Source organism: Equus przewalskii, chromosome 14, assembly GCF_037783145.1.
Source record: "Equus przewalskii isolate Varuska chromosome 14, EquPr2, whole genome shotgun sequence".
NCBI classification, from domain to species: Eukaryota; Metazoa; Chordata; class Mammalia; order Perissodactyla; family Equidae; genus Equus; species Equus przewalskii.
The window spans coordinates 71,271,917-71,291,013 of NC_091844.1; the positions used below are offsets into that span (position 1 = coordinate 71,271,917).

The 19,097-nt window shown below is 51.4% G+C and overlaps 1 protein-coding gene across 1 annotated transcript; it reads right to left on the reverse strand.

Moving 5' to 3' along the window:
• Window positions 1-3,746: 3,746 nt before the first annotated feature.
• MFSD2B (MFSD2 lysolipid transporter B, sphingolipid) lies at window positions 3,747-17,154 on the reverse strand. Its single transcript, XM_070574330.1, has 14 exons — window positions 16,942-17,154; window positions 13,841-13,966; window positions 12,621-12,745; window positions 11,906-12,029; window positions 11,475-11,553; window positions 11,265-11,395; window positions 8,730-8,820; window positions 8,494-8,615; window positions 7,947-8,030; window positions 7,585-7,665; window positions 7,232-7,341; window positions 6,716-6,859; window positions 6,119-6,295; window positions 3,747-4,968 (listed from the first exon to the last, which is right to left on the reverse strand). Exons 1-14 carry the CDS (start codon window positions 17,026-17,028, stop codon window positions 4,944-4,946), a joined length of 1,506 nt encoding a protein of 501 aa, XP_070430431.1. The 5' UTR covers window positions 17,029-17,154; the 3' UTR covers window positions 3,747-4,943.
• Window positions 17,155-19,097: the final 1,943 nt, after the last annotated feature.

Genomic DNA, 19,097 nt, shown 5'->3' on the forward strand with positions numbered 1-19,097 from the left:
CATACTTACATGTGTACGTTCTATTACTTTCACTGTTTTGATTTATCAGAATTTATCTGTTTTCCTGCTGTGCACATTTGGATTGTTCCCCCGTTTTATTTTTGCAATTATAAACAGTATTGCTTTGAATGTTCTTGTTACATGTCTCCTGATGCAGGCGTTTGAAAAGTCTCCCTGCGGTCTCTTACCTAGGTGTGGAATTGCCGGAGCACAGCGTGTGTGTAAATTGAGATTACTTTCCAAGGTGGTTGTGTCAGTCTTCACTCCCAGCAGCAGTGTCTCAGAGCTCCTATAGCTCTTCCAGGCTCCAGGCTTCTCAATCTACAACACTTTAGTAGTTTTCAGTGGCTTCTCATTGTGATCCTAATTTTTACTTTCAGACCACCATGAGCCTCAGCATCTTTCATTTGTTTATTGGCCGTTCCACTTTTCTCTTTTGCAGAATGTCTGTTCATGCCTTTTGTCCAAATTTCTATTGGGTTGTCTTTTTCTGGTTGAGTTGTAGAGACTCCATATATTCTAGATGTCACTAATATATGTGGCTAGGATCTTCACCCAATTTGTGACTTGTCTTTTCCCTTTCTTTATGGTGTGATTTGTTGACCAAACATTGTTAATTTTAATGAAGTCATATTTATCAATCTTGCCTTTTATGAAAGTTTTGTCTTTCACATTTGTTTCTTTAATCAGCATTCTGTCGGGTACTTGAGGGGGACCCTCTTAGCTCTCCTGAGTTCTGTCTCTGTGTAGCTCACTCCTCTCCAGTATTCTGTCCTTGGAACTCTAGCCACTTTGGTCTCTCCACACTCATCTTCGCAACTCAGGGAGTCCTCTGGGCTCCACATGGTTCTCTTTACTGTCATCTGGAAACTCTCAAGGCCATAAGATGGAGCAGTTGTAAGATTAATCTCGTTTTGTCCCATCTCTCAGAGATCACTCCTCATTGCCTGATGCCCAGTGTCTTGAAAACTGTTGTTTCATGTATTCTGTCCAGTTTTTTTGTTGTTTTAGCCAGGAGGCTAGATCTGGTCTCTACTACTCCATCATGGCCAGAAGCAGAAGTCTTTCCACATCTTGTTGATTTATTCCTAGGTACTTTATATTTTTTGTTGCAACTCTTAATATCTTTTAAAAATTGTTATATACCAGTTGCTGGCATACAAAAATGCAATCTGTTTTTGTTAATTTTATATCCAACTACCTTGCTGTACTCATTAATTCTAATAATTTATCTGTAGATTCTTTTGGATTTTCTATGTAGGCAATCATATCACTTACAGAATGACAATTTTGTTTCTTCCTTCCTAAATCTTATACTCTTTTTTCCACTGGCTAGATCCCTTGATGAAGTGTTGAATAGAAGTAGTGATAGTGGGTATCCTTGCCTATTCCTGATTTTAAAGGGACTATTTCATCATTAATACTGATGTTTGTGAGGCTGGCCTGGTGGCATGGTAGTTAAGTTCACACGTTCCACTTTGGGGGCCCAGGGTTCGCCGGTTCGGATCCCGGGTGCGGACATGGCACCGCTTGGCAAGCCATGCTGTGGTAGGCGTCCCACATATAAAGTAGAGGAAGATGGGCACAGATGTTAGCTCAGGGCCAGTCTTCCTCAGCAAAAAGAGGAGGATTGGCAGCCTATGTTAGCTCAGGGCTAATCTTCCTCAAAATAAATAAATAAATGAATAAATAAAAATAATGATGTTTGCTATCAGTTTTTGGTAGATATCCTTTCTCAGGTTTAAAAAGTTCCTTTTCTTCTTGGTTTGTTAAGTACTTTTATGAATGGGTGTTAGATTTTTATCAAATGATTCTGTCTGTTGAGATTATAATTTTTTTTCCTCCTTTACTCTGTTAATGTGGTAAATCTCACTTGATAGATTTTTCTAACGTTAAACAAACTTTGGATTCTTGGAATAAACCCAGTATGTTCATGATGCATTTATTTTTTCAGACATGGTCAGAGTCAGTTTGCCAATACTTCATTTCAGATTCTTGCTTCTATGTTCATGAGTAAGATTAGCCTGTGAATTTCCTTTCTTTTTTACTTCGCTTGTCTGGTTTTGGTATCAAGCTTATTCTAGGCTGATAACAATGAGTTGCAGAATATGCCTTTTTCTGTTCACTCGAAAAGTTTCCGTAAGATAGGAATGATCCTCAATAGGAAGTTTGATAGAACTTGGTATAATCATTTGGGTCTGGTGTTTTATTTGTGAGAATGTTTTTAAATATGTATTTCATTCCCTTAACATTTGTGGTACCATTTAGGATTTCTATATATTTACACCCACATCCATATATACTCAGTTCTGTTATAATGCTTGTTTTGAAAACAAACTTGTCCCAACACAATTGCACATTAGGGAACAATTAGAGCATGACATGAACTTCCTGTTGCTCTGGTACCAGTTTTGTCCTTAGGAAACCCTGGGTGAACACAGCAAACTGGACCCAGCTGTAGTGACTCGCATGGGAATACACAAGCATGCACGCATGCGCACCTCACACATCTCGCAAGCAGCTATGTCAGTTCACCGTGTGTGCTCTGAGCCACACCCATCCGTATCTGCTGTTACAACTTTTGTCCACGTTCAGACTTCTAACATTTGCTAGTGACCCACCAGCTGCAATCCTTTCTTTCTGTTGCATAATCCACACTCAGTGTCTATGGGGATGGGGCAGTGGAGTGAATGGGGGAGAAAGGAAACTAAGAAGACACCAAATTTTTGGTTTTGGTGATGGATAAATGCTAATATAATTTACTAAAAATGCAGGAGGCAGAACATGTGTGGGGAGAAGCTGGTGAGTTCCACTTTGGACGTCTGGTGTTTTAACTGCGTGAAGAAGACTCAGCTGGGCATCCGATCTTCAGCTCTGGGGATCTGAAGGTCAGCAGAGAGCTCAGGGTTAGATGTAGAGTGGCTGGTGTGTAGGTGGTGATAGGGAAGGTCACACGTCCCTGGGAAGCCTGAGATGACTATGGCGCATCAAAGGAAGAAGAAACAAAGGAAAAGACAGAAAATGAACGGTCAGAGATGGAGGAGGAGAGCCAGTAGGGTGGTGACATGCAAGCCCAGGGAGGGTAGGATTTTGAAAAGGAGTGCTCAGCATTAATGGCTACCAGTCCCTCAGGGTTTCCTTGTTCAGGTATTGTTTCACTTAATCCTCAAAGCCATCCCGAGGTGCAGGTGGCAGTGTACACGTTTCTTTCAAAAAAGAAACAGAGGCTCAGATTTGTTAAATAAGTTGAGTAATCACACATGTAAAAGATGAAAGTGGGGGGCTGGCCCCGTGGCCAAGTGGTTAAGTTAGCGCGGTCTGCTTCAGTGGCCCAGGGTTTCGCCATTTCGAATCCAGGGCATGGACATGGCACCGCTCATCAAGCCATGCTGAGGCAGTGTCCCATATGCTACAACTAGAAGGACCCACAACCAAAAATACACAACTATGTACTGGAGGGCTTTGGGAGAAAAAGGAAAAATCAAATCTTTAAAAAAAAAAAAAATGTAAGCAACATACAAACTCCAATCTCCCTTTTTCCAATGCTGGAATTCACCTTGCCAGGCCACACCGCCTCCTCCATGGGGAGGAAGAGGCCAGGTTTACTGGGTTAAGGAAGGAAAGGCAGGTGAGCGCAAGGAGACGAGGCTATGGTGGCAGCTGGTGGGGGAGAAGAGAAAACTAAAAGAACAAGGAAAGGCTGTTTTGTTTGTTTTACGATGAGGGCAATATGAACATACACTTGCTCGTTCAGCAAACGTTTATTCACATTGAACATTTACTTCTGGGCTCTGAGGATATAACGGTAAAAGTCGAAGTCCCTGACAGAGCAGAGCCTGTCCGAGTGTGAGTCCTGCACCTAAGAGGCAGCCAGAAGTCTTCAGAGGAAGTGGAAGGGGACCTAGCCCTAGGCGCTGGGCTCAGGACAGCGGACCCCATGGAAGGGGCAGAACTGGGAGCCCGGGAGAAATGCAGGGGGCAGGTCTGCAGCACCTCCTGGCCCCCCTTTAGGTGTCCGGGCTCCTCTAGGACAAGTTGTTGGGGCATCAGGGCCCCCACGGGTTCCCCGGCTCCTCCGCAGGCTGCGACCCACATGAGCCGCCGTGGCCCGCTGCCCTGCACCATGCTAGAGTCTCAACTTTTGGTCTCTTCCAAAGGAAAAAACGAACCCGCCTCTCACACGGCCTCTAGAAAACTGTGCTTCCTATGCTTTTATAAAATAAAATTTGAGAAAAATATTTCCACAAAAATAACTTTTGTTCATAAAAATGATTGATCTTTGGTGGCTCGATATCCACAAGTAGTCTGTGTCCACTTCTAGAAATAGAATATCATCAACTTAAGAAGGGGAAGGCTTAGGAGACGCCTCTCATACCCCACTCGGTCTTCCCACTCCCACAGCTGTCCCATTTGCTCCCTCTGGGGTCCGTCTGTCTGTGTCTCTCCTAACTGGACACCCGCAGCAGGTCCATGTGTCCCCACTCCGCTCGTTCACGTGGCATCTGTCAGCCTCTCTCTCAGATGTCCACTGCAGCATCAGGAGAAACAAGAGCTCCGTGTGTCGAGCCTGTCAGGTGAGCAGGTTGTCGGGGCCGGTGCTCCCACAGGAAGTCCGCAGGCCAGGCTGGTAGGGGCTTCGTTTTTCCAGGAATAGTTGCTGCTGGGACACTTTCCCAACAGGTCAAAGGTTGCCTGGAGCTGGGTGGTCGGGGGCACAGGCCTATCTGAGATGGTCTGTGGTCAACAGGCAAGAAATGACAGATGGGGGTCCTGGAGCCCAGGCCAGTCCCTTCAGGAGATGTCACTGAAGACTCCATATCCCAGGGAAAAAGATGGGCACGTGTAAACTGCAAAGCAGAGGTGCTAAAGGGCCGAGAAGGAGGGGGCCTTCGAGCCCAGAAGATGCTGGCTCCTGCTGCTCTGGCTCACAGAAGTCTCAAACTTCAAGCAAGGCTGTAGCTGGTACTCCTGTAGGAGGGGAAGAAGTCGAAGAGAAGGATGAGCGTGGAGTGGGGTCTCTGTCCTGCCACAGACCATGGAAGTGTCAGTGGCTGTTCCTTGTCTTCCTAGCAACTCTTCCCCTTACAACCTGTGAATAAAGCCACACCCCTGTTTCTCCAGGACCCATCAGGCACTTCCCCAGCCGTGTGTCATTCCCCAAAGGTAATGCAGGATCTCAGTGTTACTTGGCTGGAGTCTGAGGCCATTCACACTGAACAGTGAGGGACCAGGATGATGCCACTTCCTGTCTACTCTGTGTGGTCCTCTGTATGTAATGTGCTTGTATGTCTAAGTGCGTGAGCATCTGCAAAAATGTGGGTACGTGCTCATGAAAGTCTGCGGCACCAGACGTTGTTACTGCAGCACCTGCTTGGCCTCGGCTCTATGCTGGGCTTTTGGGGCACAAAAATGAATAAAACACAGCTCCAGCCTTCAGAACCCCCACAGTCTCCTGGGAAAGCCAGTCAGTGAGCAGATCGTCCCCATGCAGTGAGATCCGTACTCCAGAAGGTCCAGAGAGCTGCTCAGGGCAGCCTGTTGGGGGAAGGGTGGAAGACGACCCCCAGGTTTCGGCTCCCAGGCTGGAGGATAGTGCCATTCATTGAGACAGGACACGGGGAGGAGCCGATTGAGGGAAGAAGATGAGTTCAGTTTGTGGCTCATTAAGATTGTCTGCCATGCTTGTGGGACATCAGGTGGAGATGTCCATATGCGAGCCAGACCTATAGATCTGGAACTTGAAGAAAGTCTGGCGGGGAGGGGCAGCTTCCAAAGTCACCAGGCACAGAGTGTTCGAGGTCAAGCAAATAGATGAGGATCCTGGGGTTATGGAGAGCAAAAGGAACGGGTCAAGAAGGAAGCCCTCCCACATCACTACTCAACAGGTAATCGAAGGAAGGAGACTGGGCAGCGTCAGCCAGAGTAGTAGAAGAAAATCCAGGAGAAGATGGCATCACTGAAGCTAAGGAAAGAGCCTCCAAAGGCAGAACAGTTCAACTGTGTAAACAGCACAGGGAGACCTGCCACTGCTTAGTCAACCCCACAGCAGTGCACGTCAGTGTGCCTCCCTGGGTGTTGGTGGCCCTGCTGTGTGTACCTTTGTGCAAGGGGTGCCCACCTCTGAAAGTGCAGCTGGCGAGAGGTGTCCTGGCTTGGCACTTTTAGAGTGGGGCCGACCATGAGGATGCAGAGACCAATGAGGATCATGCAGGTGGGCACAGCACCAATGAGGACCTTGAGGGTCACCACCACCTGCTCTGCCTGCTGGCAGGCTCCTGCCTCATACCCCGCAAACCTGGAGAAACACCAACCCATGCATCCAGCTCAGATCTGACCGAGCACGGCTCCCTGGGGGAGGGGTCCCGGATCCCCCATTCCCACACTACCCTGAACCTTGGATTCATTTCCTGGCCACATCAGCCTAACTATGGTGGAAGAGAGTTTTGAGGGAATGGCTGGCCAGGGAGGAATTCAGAGAGAACTGAGAATGTGGGGAGCTGAGGTTTCAGAATGGGTACAGCCTCCAAGAAAGGCCCCTCTCAGTCACGTGCACAGAGAAACCTGGGGCAGGTGGTTCCACCACACTCTCCAAAGAGCAGAACTTGGATCCTAAACTCATGGGTGGCCCCTGGCTAGCTCGGGTGGAGGATTCTGCCCTCTTCTTCCCACTCCATTAGTCTTTTGTGCCTCTGGTACAGCCAGCTCTGGGACTCACTCCAGACTGAGAGTGGAGATGCCTAGGGCACTTGCGCCTGAAAGCTTGGTGAAGAAGACATAGGATGAGTAGAAGATGGTCTCCAGGCCTGGGCCGGGCTGATGCTGCCGCTGGAAGTCATCCACTACATCTGGAAGCATGGACCTGGGGGCGGGGCCTGCAGAATTATCCCTTTATCCCCTTGATAGCCACCAGCCTGTGAACTTTCTGAGGACAGAGACCAAATCAGATTCATCCCTGGGTCCCTGCTGTCCAGGACCAGGACTGGCCCGCATAAAGCCAATATGTGTGCTTGAACGCTCCCCATCACACACTGCTATCCACCATTCTTGCCATCCGGTGCTCTTTTAGGAGGGCTCCACGGATGGAACTAGTGGCCTCCATCTGTATTTGGGAGCTCCCCTCCCCAGCACAGGCTGAGCACAAGGCTCTGAGACAACAGGTTGATGTGAAAGAGGGCATACCCATCAGGAAGGACGTGAAGCTCCCATACCCCCTTCCCCTCACCCAGCCTACCAGGGTAGCAGCAAGGATACAGCAATGCTCACGCCAGATCCAAAGGCCACAACGTATGCCACGGGTGCTGTGGGTACCGCAGCCAACAGGATTGCAAAAGGCACCATCACCTGGGGAGACAGACACACCAGTTGCTCCTTCCACCTGCCCCCACACCTGCTCTTTCATTCACACACTCACTGGTCTTTACCAATGACACACCCACCCCTCCATGCCTGGTCCTATACTAGGCACTGAAGACACAAGTGAATACAGATCCACCCCTGCCGGCTCCCAGAAGGCTCAGGCTCCGAGGTCACCTCCCTGCCACCTCCCCAGCAGCCACCTGAGGCCTTGCTTCCTGCCTCACTTACACAGACCCCGAAGGCTGACATCCTCTTCCCAAATCGCTGTAGAACCCACTCCCACAGTGGGGTGCTCAGCACAGCCGAGACCTGCGAGCAGAGGAATCCTCAGCCAGGCCGTCTGCCAGCGCCTTCACCCAGGTTCTCAAAGCCCTGGCTTTTAGGTGGGACGCCCGACCTTGATCTTGCCCCCCGGTTGGAACCAGTGGCTATGAACTTTATGACCCTGGCCCAATTCCACCCCAATTCCACAGCAGAGTCCAGAATGTTGACCATCAGAACTCTAGCCACACATGTCATGTCAAGGACCACACATGTCCCCAACTCAGGCCCCCGAGTGACCTTGCCTCTGCCACCCCAGGCCCTCTCACCAGGATGGTCAGCACCAGGCCCTGGATGTGGTCATGTAGCCGGGAGGCGTGTGTACAGAACAAGACCAGGTAGTTCTGCTCCACCTGAGGAGGCAGACAGGAAGTGGGCATGCACAGGGAGTGGCAGGAACTTGGAAGTCCAGGGCAAGGCCTAGGTCTCAAGTCTGGCCTCCCCTTTGGGACTTCAAATTCCAGTTGCTGTTGCCATTATGCAGTCCCCTCCCCAACCAAGGACACTTATCCCTGACACAGGTATACACCATTCCCAGTCCACCCTCCCCTCGCACAGCTAGGATGGGGTGGACTTTCCACCCCAGACACTGTCAGCTTCCTAGCCTGGGCCCTGACACTCCCCAATTCCACAAGCTCTGTCTAGGTTTCTCTCCCCCTAGCACCAGCCTCTCCAGGCCACGTGCCAGGCACTGGTTTCTCCCTATTAAAACTCTAGCCTAACTGGGGTGCGGTGGGGCCCACAGACTGAACCTGAACCTACTCAGGGTCAATATGGCTGGAGCTAAGCCATTGGGGATGGCCTGGCCAGAGGTACCTGGACAGCTGCTGAGATGAACAGGAAAGAGATCACCAGCTTCAGGTAGGGTGGGTGCCGGACAGTGAGGCCCAGCCCAGCCAGGAAGCTCAGGCCCTGGCTGGAGGCTGGGGCAGAGGGGTCTGCAACACAGGAAGGTGGCATCTTGGCTTGGCAGAGTTCAAAACCAAAGCCCAGGCCCAAGGGGAACCCCGCCCCCAGCTTCTGCTTCCCACACTCTGACCGCAAGCCGCTACCTGCTTGTTCCTTCACCCCCAGGTAGAGCAAACCACTGCACACAGGGTAGGTCACAGCAACCACTGCGGCTGCAATGGAGTAGAGACGAGTCTGTGGGACAGGACAGAACAGGGGTGGGGGTGATGTCTCCAACCCATGGAGGTGGGGACACCCAGGGGCAGGGCAGGAGTACCTCTCAATGCAAGCAGAGGGACCCTCGGCCCCCGCCCAGGGACGCTGGGTGCCCCTCCTCTCAATCACCCAGCAGGAGAGGTGGATCTAAGAGCCCAACCTGGTCCTTCCGCGGACCCTGTGCCTCCTGCACACATCCCTGCCACCCTCAAGGGGTCTAGGCTCTCTCTCTCTCTCTCTCTCCCTCTCATTTTTTAAAGCAAACATTCGCTGCTGCTGACTTCTGCATGCCAGACCCTGAGGTTCAATGATGAACAAGTGACCCCTGTGCATCCACAAGAAGGGGCTCTGAGTGCGAGAGGAAGACAGATCCATGAGCAGACAGTTATGGCACAGTGTGACAACGACACAGAGAAACGTCTAAACAGAAGCAGTGCTGTCTATCCTTCAGGGGAAGAGACACATGTAATAAAACCCACACAAAGACACGCATAGGAGTAACAGTCCCCCAGTTCAGGACAGAGGCTTCCTCTGGGGAGGGGAGGAAGAGGCAGATGGGCAGGGCTTCACCGGGGTGCGTCCCCCACAGTGGCACAGGGCCCCACGTTCAGAAGTGCCCTGCATTTGGAGCTTAATGCTCTGCTGTCTCTGTCTTGAAATTTTGATGATTTTATCTTTGAATTTGTGTTTTTTAAGTCAAGTCAATGGGAAAACAGAGCTGGAGCCACCAAGAGGCACCTGAACACTTCGTACCTTGGCTCACACAAGGCTCTGCCTCCTCGGAGTGGCTTCTCACCTCCTGCTCCCCCCTTCTCTGTACACCAGGCCTCCCCGTCCCCAACCCAAGGCCACCGCCCTCCATCCCACCCTCACCCAGAGGGACCCGGTAGCTTTGAGGAGGGGGCTTGTAGAGGCCTGAGTGGGACCTGGCCACGGACACAGAGAGGGTGGGTCCAGGAGGGCAAGGCCAGCGGGGGCCCCAGGCTGGCAGCACGCGATGGGTTCTGAGGGCAACCGGGGGGGCCTCTCACCCACTGCGACCCAGGCAATCTCTGGGTTGGGGCCGTGGGCCATGGGAAGGGGACACTGACTTCCCCACTCTCTCTGGGGCCCCGCATTTTCATTTTGCACTGGACACGGGCAAAGCCTGTAGCTGGCCCTGCAGACGGGTCTGGGGATGGGTACACAGGACTTCACTGTAATGTTTTCTTAAGTGGGTGGTGGGCCATGGGTATTGGTGGTATTATTCTCATACCATTGATTCTCAAATGTTGGTGGGGGTTAGAATCCCCTGGAGGGATTCAAATGTTCAAATGTTGGAGGGGGTTCAAATACATATTGCTGGGCCCCATCCCCAGAATTTGTGAATTGGTAGGTCTGGGGTGGGGCCTAAGAATTTGCATTCCTGACAAGTTCCCAGCTGATGCAGATGCTACTGGTCCCAGGACCACACTTTGAGAACCACAGCTCTATACCTTTTTGCAAATCTGAGATATTTATTAATTTAGAAACTAGTAAAGAAACAAGAATGCCAACACAGAAGGGTGCAGAGAACACTGAGGACAGGCTCAAAATTCCAAGCCTAGGGAGGGGCAGCCTGTGCCGGGTCTGAAGGTGAGGGCCGCCCATGTTGGAACTCCTGTACGGTGTCACCTTGACTGTGCTGGGGGAATGGCTGGAGGCAGGGCCACTACGTAGGGGGCAGATGCAGTAGCTGGGGCAGCAGGAGAGAAGATGGGGGCAGAGGCCCAGATGTGGCAGTGCCATGCAGAGCAGTGCACTGACTCCAGAAGATATTTGGCCTAAAACATGGACAGGATTTGGTAATAGGTTGGAGCGGAGGGTTGAGAGAAAGGGAGGAAGAAAAGATGCCTCCTAGTGTTCTGGGGGACAGTGATGTCATTTACTCAAGGAAAAGGGGGGAAATAGAAGATGAATTTGGTGGATGAAACAGACGCATGTCCCCCTAATTGCTGAAGAGGCATCTGCTTTGAGGGGAGAGAAAGGGGTGCTGCTCCAGACTTCCCTTCTCTCTCACACTGGGGATGAGGGGCGCCTGTTCAGGGCTGGGTAGGACAGGTCATAGGAGGGGCTTTACCCAGAGCTCCGCAAGGACACCAGACCCTCCCGCTGCCCGGTCCCGTGCCCCTGCCTGCGGCCCTTCCTCAGCCCCGTCCCTTCTCTGGAGGCCGCCTGCTCCCTGCAAAGGGCCTGTGACCCGCTGCTTTACTCAGGTTTAGAAAGCACCCAGGCGGAGGAGCAGGGTTGGAGGGAGGACGTGGGGTCCTCGGCTCAGCGGGAGGAGCAGGGAAGGAATGAGAGGCGCAGAGCGCAGAGCTGCGCCCCCAAACGACGGCGAGGAGACCCGGGGAGGAGGCCCCAGAAGAGGGGGTCCTGGCGGGTCCAGGCCGCAGGGCACTCACTGCGTCGGGGGAGACGGTCCCCGGCCCGGGGAGCGCGGCGTCCTCGCACCTGTGAGGTCCGTGGGCGCCCGACACGATGAGTCCGTGGACAGCGGCTCCCATCAGCGTCCCCGCCATCTCCATGGTCATCCCTGGGGCAGAAGGGAGCACGATGAGCAGCATGCGGCCCCGGCAGCCGCAGCCGCCCGCCCGCCGCCCGCCCGCACTCACGGTACGCGGTGGCAGAGTCCCGCTCCCTCGGGCTGGGGGTCAGGAGCATGGTCAGCGCCGTGTAGGGCACCTGGAAGAACTGGGGCGCCCGGGCGGGGCTTAGGATGGCTCCCTCCGCCCGGAACGCCCCCAGGGCCCTGCAGTTTCCAGAGGCCAAGGCCCGCAGCCTTCCTGTCCCCACCCTGGCACCGCGCCAGGCTGGCACATCCCTCTGAGCCCCTCAAGCCCGGAGCTAGGGGTTGAGGGGCACCCAGCCCAGAGACCAGGGGGTGAGAGGAGCGAATGGTAGATTGCCAGGCACTGGCGAGCAGGTGTGGTCAGTGGGCCCTTCCAGGACACCTACACTTGCCACACACACACTGCAGAGTGGCCACTGGACAACAGTGGGGTTCCAGGAGTCCAGACCCAGGAAGGGGGGCCCACCTGCTTACCGTGGCCAGGGCCTGGAACAGGCAGTAGAAGGTCGTGTACCAGAGGCCTCGAAGATTGGTGAAGGGGGGCAGGAACCACAGGAAGAAGTAGGCCAATGCGATGAAGGGCACGCAGCCCAGGACCCTGTGGAAGCGCAGAGGAGGTGGAGCTCCCCCAGCACCAGGATGGGGATGAAAAGGGGGCCTGGAGCAACCTCAGCCCTCTGGGCATAAGCCCTCTGCCCCTGGAGAAGCCCTGGGCTGGGGCTGGCAGGGCAGGAGCCATGGAGGGGAAGAAGTGACTGACGGGATGTGGAGGTAGCTGAGGGTGGGGCGGGGGCCATTCATTGCAGGAGACTGGCTGAGGCCCTTGGGTGTTCAGTGGTGCCATTCCCTGTATCAAGGACCCTGGAGCACAAGCAAGTGGTTTCTACTCTGTGAGACCCTGCAAGCCCTCCAGCCCACCCCGGTCACACTTACGTCCCTGGCCAGGCCTAGGAGTCTTGGAGGCTTTGTCCAGCCCCGTGCCATCTGGGGAGGGAGAATCCCCAAGAATGTCTCTGAACTGCTGCCTGACTTAGTCTGACCTAGTCCCGTTCCCAGTCCCCTACTGTCCACTCTTGTCCCCTGACCATCCAAGGGTTTTCCACTAAGAAGCAGGGCTGTGACAAACACAGTGACCTCAGGCCAGGGGTGGGTGCCAGAATAGGATCCTAAGGACCGTGGGGCTGCTCACCAGGGCATGAGTCGTCCAGACCCTGTCCTCCTGCTTCTGTTGATGAAGAACCCAGCCACGGGGTCAGCAGCTGCCCCAGACACCTTCCCTCCAAACAGGAGAAGTGACACCTGGGCAGCAGGGATCTGAAAGGGACAGGGAAGGGGAAAGCCAAGGCCTGGCAGAGTCAGAGTCCAGGCCTGCTTGCCCCTCAGGAGAGAGAACTGGAAAGCTGGCTGGGGGCAGAGCCACAGGGTAAAGGTCTAGGGGCCTCCTCCCAGGGACACTCATCCAGAAGGCTCTCAGGGCTCATCTGAACCAGTGAAGAAGGGGCGGGGGAGGGAGCTGACGGGGCACACGGGCACAGTCCAACTGTCACTCAAGCCCCGTCGCTCTTGGAGAAGACTTGAGGGACCCTCATGTGGAGGGGCTCAGTGCAAGAAGGATGCACCTAGGCTGACGGTCAGAGGGAGACTTTTTGTTTCACAATGAAAATGTTTTATTGATTTTTCTGATGACATAAATGATGCACTCATTATGAAAACACTCAAACAGTACGGAAAATATCGAGCAAAGCCCATGCACAATCCCGTCATCCTGAGACAACTGTAAGAGGTGTTCTGACAATCCTTTCATGCGTTTATGGGCAATTTATAATTTTACATAAATGTAACCATATCGGTGTCATTGTAAAAAGTCACGAATACCTTATTAAAAAATTCTTTTTTGCTTATCCTCTATCCTCCACTATTCCCTCCTACAGCCGGCATTGACAGCCTGGTATATATCCTTCTGTAATTTTCTCCATGCTCATTTCTAATCATGGACAGACACATACACACATATAGTCATGCACATACATATTTGGGGCATGTCTTTGATTTGCTGAAATGGGATCATTTTATATACTCTTCTCTAAAACTAACTTTTCTCTCTTGATAGTGCATCGTGGAAACCCCTCCAAGTCAACTGGTACAGCTCTCACCCATTCTTCTGAATGGCTACATAATAGTCCATTATATGGATGCAGCACAAGTTATTATCCAACTGCTTCTCTATTGTTTCCTGTTTTTCCACTACAAATAGCCTGTAAAAAACATCCTTGAGGAGGTTGCCCTCAATACCATTTGGCTTTTTGTCAGGCTTAAGTCAGATGTGCTATCTATCAAGGATGGTGGGGTGGAAGGACCAGACACCAAGGAAGATGGGAATGGGCATCCTGGGCTGCTGCCCACACTCACCTGTGCCACATCCAGCAGGAAGAGCTGCAGGTAAAAGGCTGTGGCGCTGGAGGCCACCTGGTTGGGGACCCCGCCAAGGCCATAGCACAGTTTTGTACAGAATGAGAGGCGACCAGCTCTGCTGTCCTGGGGGAGACACAGGAGCTAAGCCCTCACCCGAAAGACACACGACAGCTCCCCATCCCTCACTTCCATAAGCATCCTGAGATCCCTATGTCTTGAGGGCTTTTCTAGTGACCTCTCGGTCCTAATTTGCCCCAATCATCTTAAAAGGAAGTGAGACAAAAAAGGAAAAAAAAATCTAAACCATGACCTCTAAATGTTTCTAGGGGAAGTTCTTCCTTATCTCGTGCCCTCAGTGCTTCCTGCTGCAGTATTCTATTTTCTGAGCCAGCAAGCCAGGGCCAACTGGGCGTCAGGAGATGGGGGCTTGGGCCCTTTCTTTGCCACTAACTCCCTGTGTGACCTTGAATAAATCACTTTTTCTCTCTAAGCCGTCAAATGGAATAGTCCCTCCAACTTCGCAGGCTTGATTAGATGAGCAAATGAGGCGAGGCCTCTGGGAGCTGACCATTAAACATGCAGGACTTTTGCAAGCCAGCTGTTGAACTGCTGGCAGCCTGAAATCAGGCATGGTAAGAGTATTTACACCACTGAAATCAGCAAACATCACAAATCAGAGCTTTTTTTCTTTCTTTCTTCCCTAGAGAGACTGTTTACCAGCCCACCAATGAAATGAACCAATGTTGCTGACCCCCAAATGTAGATATATCACAAGGCCTAAGCTATTCAGCCAACTCCAGACTGGAATATTCGACTGCCCACTCACAGCCCCACATGGTTGCCTAACAGGCATTTCAGCTTAGCATGGCCAAAACACAGCTCCCGACTTCCTTCCCATTGTCTAAACCAGCTTCTAACCCTGTTGTCCCCAGTGCATAAATGGCCCTGGGTCCACTCAGGAGCTCAGGCCACAAGCCTGGGGGCCACCCATGAGTCCTCGTCCCAATCCTCCATCAGTGAGAGCCTCCGAAGTGGCTTCCCTGCTTCTGCTCTCGTTCCTTCCTCTCGACTCTCTGTCCAGCAGCCAAAGCAATCTTTTCCTAACATAAGTCAGACCGTGTCTCCTCTCTGCTTAAAATTCTCCTACAACTTGCCATTACAGTTTGAATAACACTCAAGCCCTTACCACAGAGCCTACGGGAGTCCACCCAATCGCTCCCCACTCTCTTTTCTACCTCACTTCAGACAGTTCTCCTCAACCATGGTAGCCTGCTTCCTATTCCTCCAAATGACCATGCCTGTCTCTGCCTCAGAGCCTTTGCATTTCCTGTTCCATCTGTCTGGAAGGTTCTTTCTCCAGGTCTTTGCAGAGCTGACTCCTTGTCATTCAGGTCTACACCTAAATGTCATCTCCTCCAAGAGGCCTTCCCTGACCACCCAAGTCCCTCTCTCAATTGTACTTACTACCTGCTATGTTCTCATTTATTTCCTGCCTCTCTCCACCAGAATATAAGCTCTCTGAGAGCATGAACCATAGCTTTTAGTCACCACTGTGTCCCCAGTACCTAGAACAATACTTGGCACAGAGCAGATGCTCAATATATATTTATTGAAGGAATAAATGCCATGAAGACACTGGGTAAAGTGCTATTTCTTCAAAAGATGCTGGGACTCCTTCCTTCTCATCCTTCTCTCAGGAGTAGGGGGGGAGTGGAGACAACTCTGGCCTCACCCACTTTGGTATCTTGCAGGACACCCCAAACGGGCTCTTTTGAAGGGAAGGTCTTTCCAGATAAGGGTTTATCACATCCTTTGCACACTCTTCCTACCCACAGAAGAAAACCGCACATGAGGTGGGTTGTGGTCTACTTTTCTGACATTTGTGTGAACATTATTTCAACTTCCAGAAAACTTAACAACAGGCAGACTCCAACATGACAGCCCTTCCTCCAACCCCATAATGGGATCCTTATTTCCCCTTAAACACACCTAGCAAGCTTCTGGCACATAGAGGGCACTCAAAAGATAGAAAACAAACTCCAGCTGAAACGAAGTGTATGATGCAATCTTGGAATCTTTGCCTACCTGTCAACTGAGCACAAGTTTTAGAATTAGACAAACCTGGCTTCAAATTCTGCGGCTGCCATTTCTAGCTGTGTGACCCAAGGCAAGGTACTTAAGATAGCTGAGTTTCAGCTTCCTCATTTGTAAAAAAGGGTGATACACCTCAGGGCTGTTTGTTAGGAGAATTAAATGCTGGCGCTTCATTGGCAATGTTAGTTTTCCCTCTTGCCATTAATCTCACGCCAAATTTCTAAATTTCACTGGGAAATGCGAGTCCCCAGGGAGCCCCCTTTTCTCAGTTTCTTTGTTGGGGGCCACAAGCCTTTGCTCTGAGGAGCCAGAAAGGAAGCACTGAGTCAACATAGGGGATTGAGGTGGTGAAGTGAAGCCACCAACAACGAACGCCTTCACCGGGAGCGGGGTGGACTTTCGCATCAGCAGAAAGCTCGGAGGTCCTAACTCCTCGCCAGCACAGCCACCCTTGCCAGCACGCACCCCAGCCCCATCACCCCTGGTTGCCACGTGCCCTCTACCCTCACTCCTGGCCTGGTTGCCAGGAAGGACATCTCGGGACAGTCCCCCTGGTGCCTGGACCATGCCGGGGTTTGAGAGGGTGGCTAGGCCCACACCACCTGCCTGGAGACTGGGGCAGCCTCCTCACGCACAGCTGAAAGTCCTACCGGCCCAGAGTTCAGGAGACCTTTGGAAAGACCCGGAGTATGGTGGCCAAAAGCCCTAGACGGGGACTCAGGAGACCAGAGACTGGCCCCGGTCCTGCCTGACTAGGTGAATGGATCCAGCACGTTCCTTTACTTGTCCAGGACTCAGCCTCCTATTCTCTCTGGGGCTCGCGAATATCCTCCGCTCTCAGCGCAGGCAGTTCAAAAGCTCGAAGGCTGGCCCGAAGAGGCCGCCGCGCTGCCCTCGGCTGGACAGGGCCCTGCAGCCCCTCGGCCGCGGCCCCGCGCAGGAGCCCAGCGCCCGTCTCTCCGCCCGGCTCAGCCCCAGCTCCCCTCGCCCCCCCGGGCGCTCACCGAGCCGGGCTCCGAGGGGTGCGCTCCCGGCTGGGGCGCCGGCGCCTCCACGGCCGGGGCCGGGGTCCCTCCGGGGGACGCCGCCATCGCGCGCAGCAGCTCCGACTGCGGCCGGGCCCTTCGGAGTTCCCGCCCGGCCGGCTGCGCGGAGAGGGCGGCTCCCGGGCCGGGGGCGCGGCCGGGCGAGGGCGGGCCAGAGGGCGCCCCCGGACCGCGGGCACCGCGCCGCAACCGGGGACCCGCGAAGCGTGCGGCTGGGTCTCCCCAAAGGGGAAAACGCCGAGCGCCCACATTCGCTGGAGGGAAAGGCCAGGAAGTCCCTGAGGACCGCTTTCCTCGGGGCATGTCCCCGAGGGAGCGAGCGCCAGCCCCTGTCGGCGATAAACTGTCTTGGGTGAAAGTCGGCAAATAAACTTATTTGAAAAACGAAGCAACAGAATTGACTTGTTTAGACGAAGTTACGGCTGAACAGGCTTACAACCGGCAAAATTTGATGTTGGATGCCTGAAACACTTTCCAGCCTCACGGAGATGATGGGTATAGCCAAGTAACAGTTCTGGCCAGTGAATGAAAGCAGACTGGGCATGCAATTTCCCAGCAAGGTCCCTAGAAGGAGAGGGTCACACTGTACACAAAACTTAACTGAAAATGCATCACAGACCTAAGTGTAAAGGCTAAAACTTCTATAAAACTCTTCAAACAATTGTTTCTCAGGAAACCACAAGCACAAGTTGGACTATATCTAAATGAAAAATTTTGTGCAGCAAACCATCCAACAAGTGAAAAGACAACCCACAGAATGGGAGAAAATATCTGCAAATCAGAAGGACTTCTATTGGAATATAACTCTCACAACTCAACAGTAGAAAGACAACCCAATTTAAAAATGGGCAAAGAATTTCAACAGATTTCTCCAAAGACAGACAAATGGACAATAAGCACAAGAAAAGATGCTCAAGTCATTAGAGAAATACAAAACCACAAGATGCCACTCCATTAGGATGGCTATAATTAAGAAGACTGACAATAATAAGCACTGGGGAGGATGTGGAGAAATGAGACATTGCTGGTGGGCATGTAACCTGGTGCATTTGGAAATGGTTTGGAAAACTTGGGCAGTTCTTCAGAAAGTGAAACATGGAATTAGCATATGACCCAGGAATTCCACTCCTAAGTATGTACCCTAGAGAAATGAAAACACATTCACACAAAAACTTGGAAACAAATATTCGTCGCAATACTACTTATAATAGCCAAAAAGTGGAAACAACCCAAATGTCCATCAACTGATGGATAAATAAAACATGGTAGGTGCATCCATACAAGGGACTACTATTTGACAATAAAAATGACATAGATGAAACTTGAAAACATTAAGTGGAAAGTCACCAGTCACAAAAGACCACATATTGTATGATTCTATTTATATGAAATGTTCAGAATAAATTCATAGATTGTAGAACTGCGGCTGCCTAGAACGGAGGGTGGAGAATGATCGCTAAGGTATAGGGTTTCTTTCAGAGGGGATGAAAATGTTTTAAAACTAGATTGTGGTGATGGTTGCAGAATCCTGTGAATATACTAAAAATCACTGAATTGTCCACTTTAAACAGGTGAATTCTAAGGTATGTAAATTACATCTTGACAAAGTTTCTTGTTTTTGTCTTTTTAAAGGAAAGGGGTGTGCTGCTTCCTACTGGTTGAAATGCAAAGATGATGGCTGATGCCAGCAAAGCTATCCTGAGATCTCTAGTTAACTCATGCTGAGGTTGGCAGATTAACAACACGAGAGTCTGATGACTTCATGAAGTTGATCTACCAGCCCTAAACAGCTTCCCCGCAAACTTTTGCACAGGAAATAAATAAAATCTTATTTTGTAAGCCACCATTATTGTGGATTGTGTCACAGCTAAATATAATCCTCAAGTATACACTATCCACTCTAAAGCAAGTCATTCTATTTTCTATGCCTCAATTCTTGAAAATTGAGGTTGACAATGAATGTAATTGACACATTAGTTTCAGGTATACAATGTAATGATTTGATACTTGTGTATATTGTGAAATATGCCTCAATTCTCTAATCTACAAAATGGGTACCCTGTTTCCTTGATTGCAGCCCTACCAATAGTGGATAATTGGATTATGCATGTGCT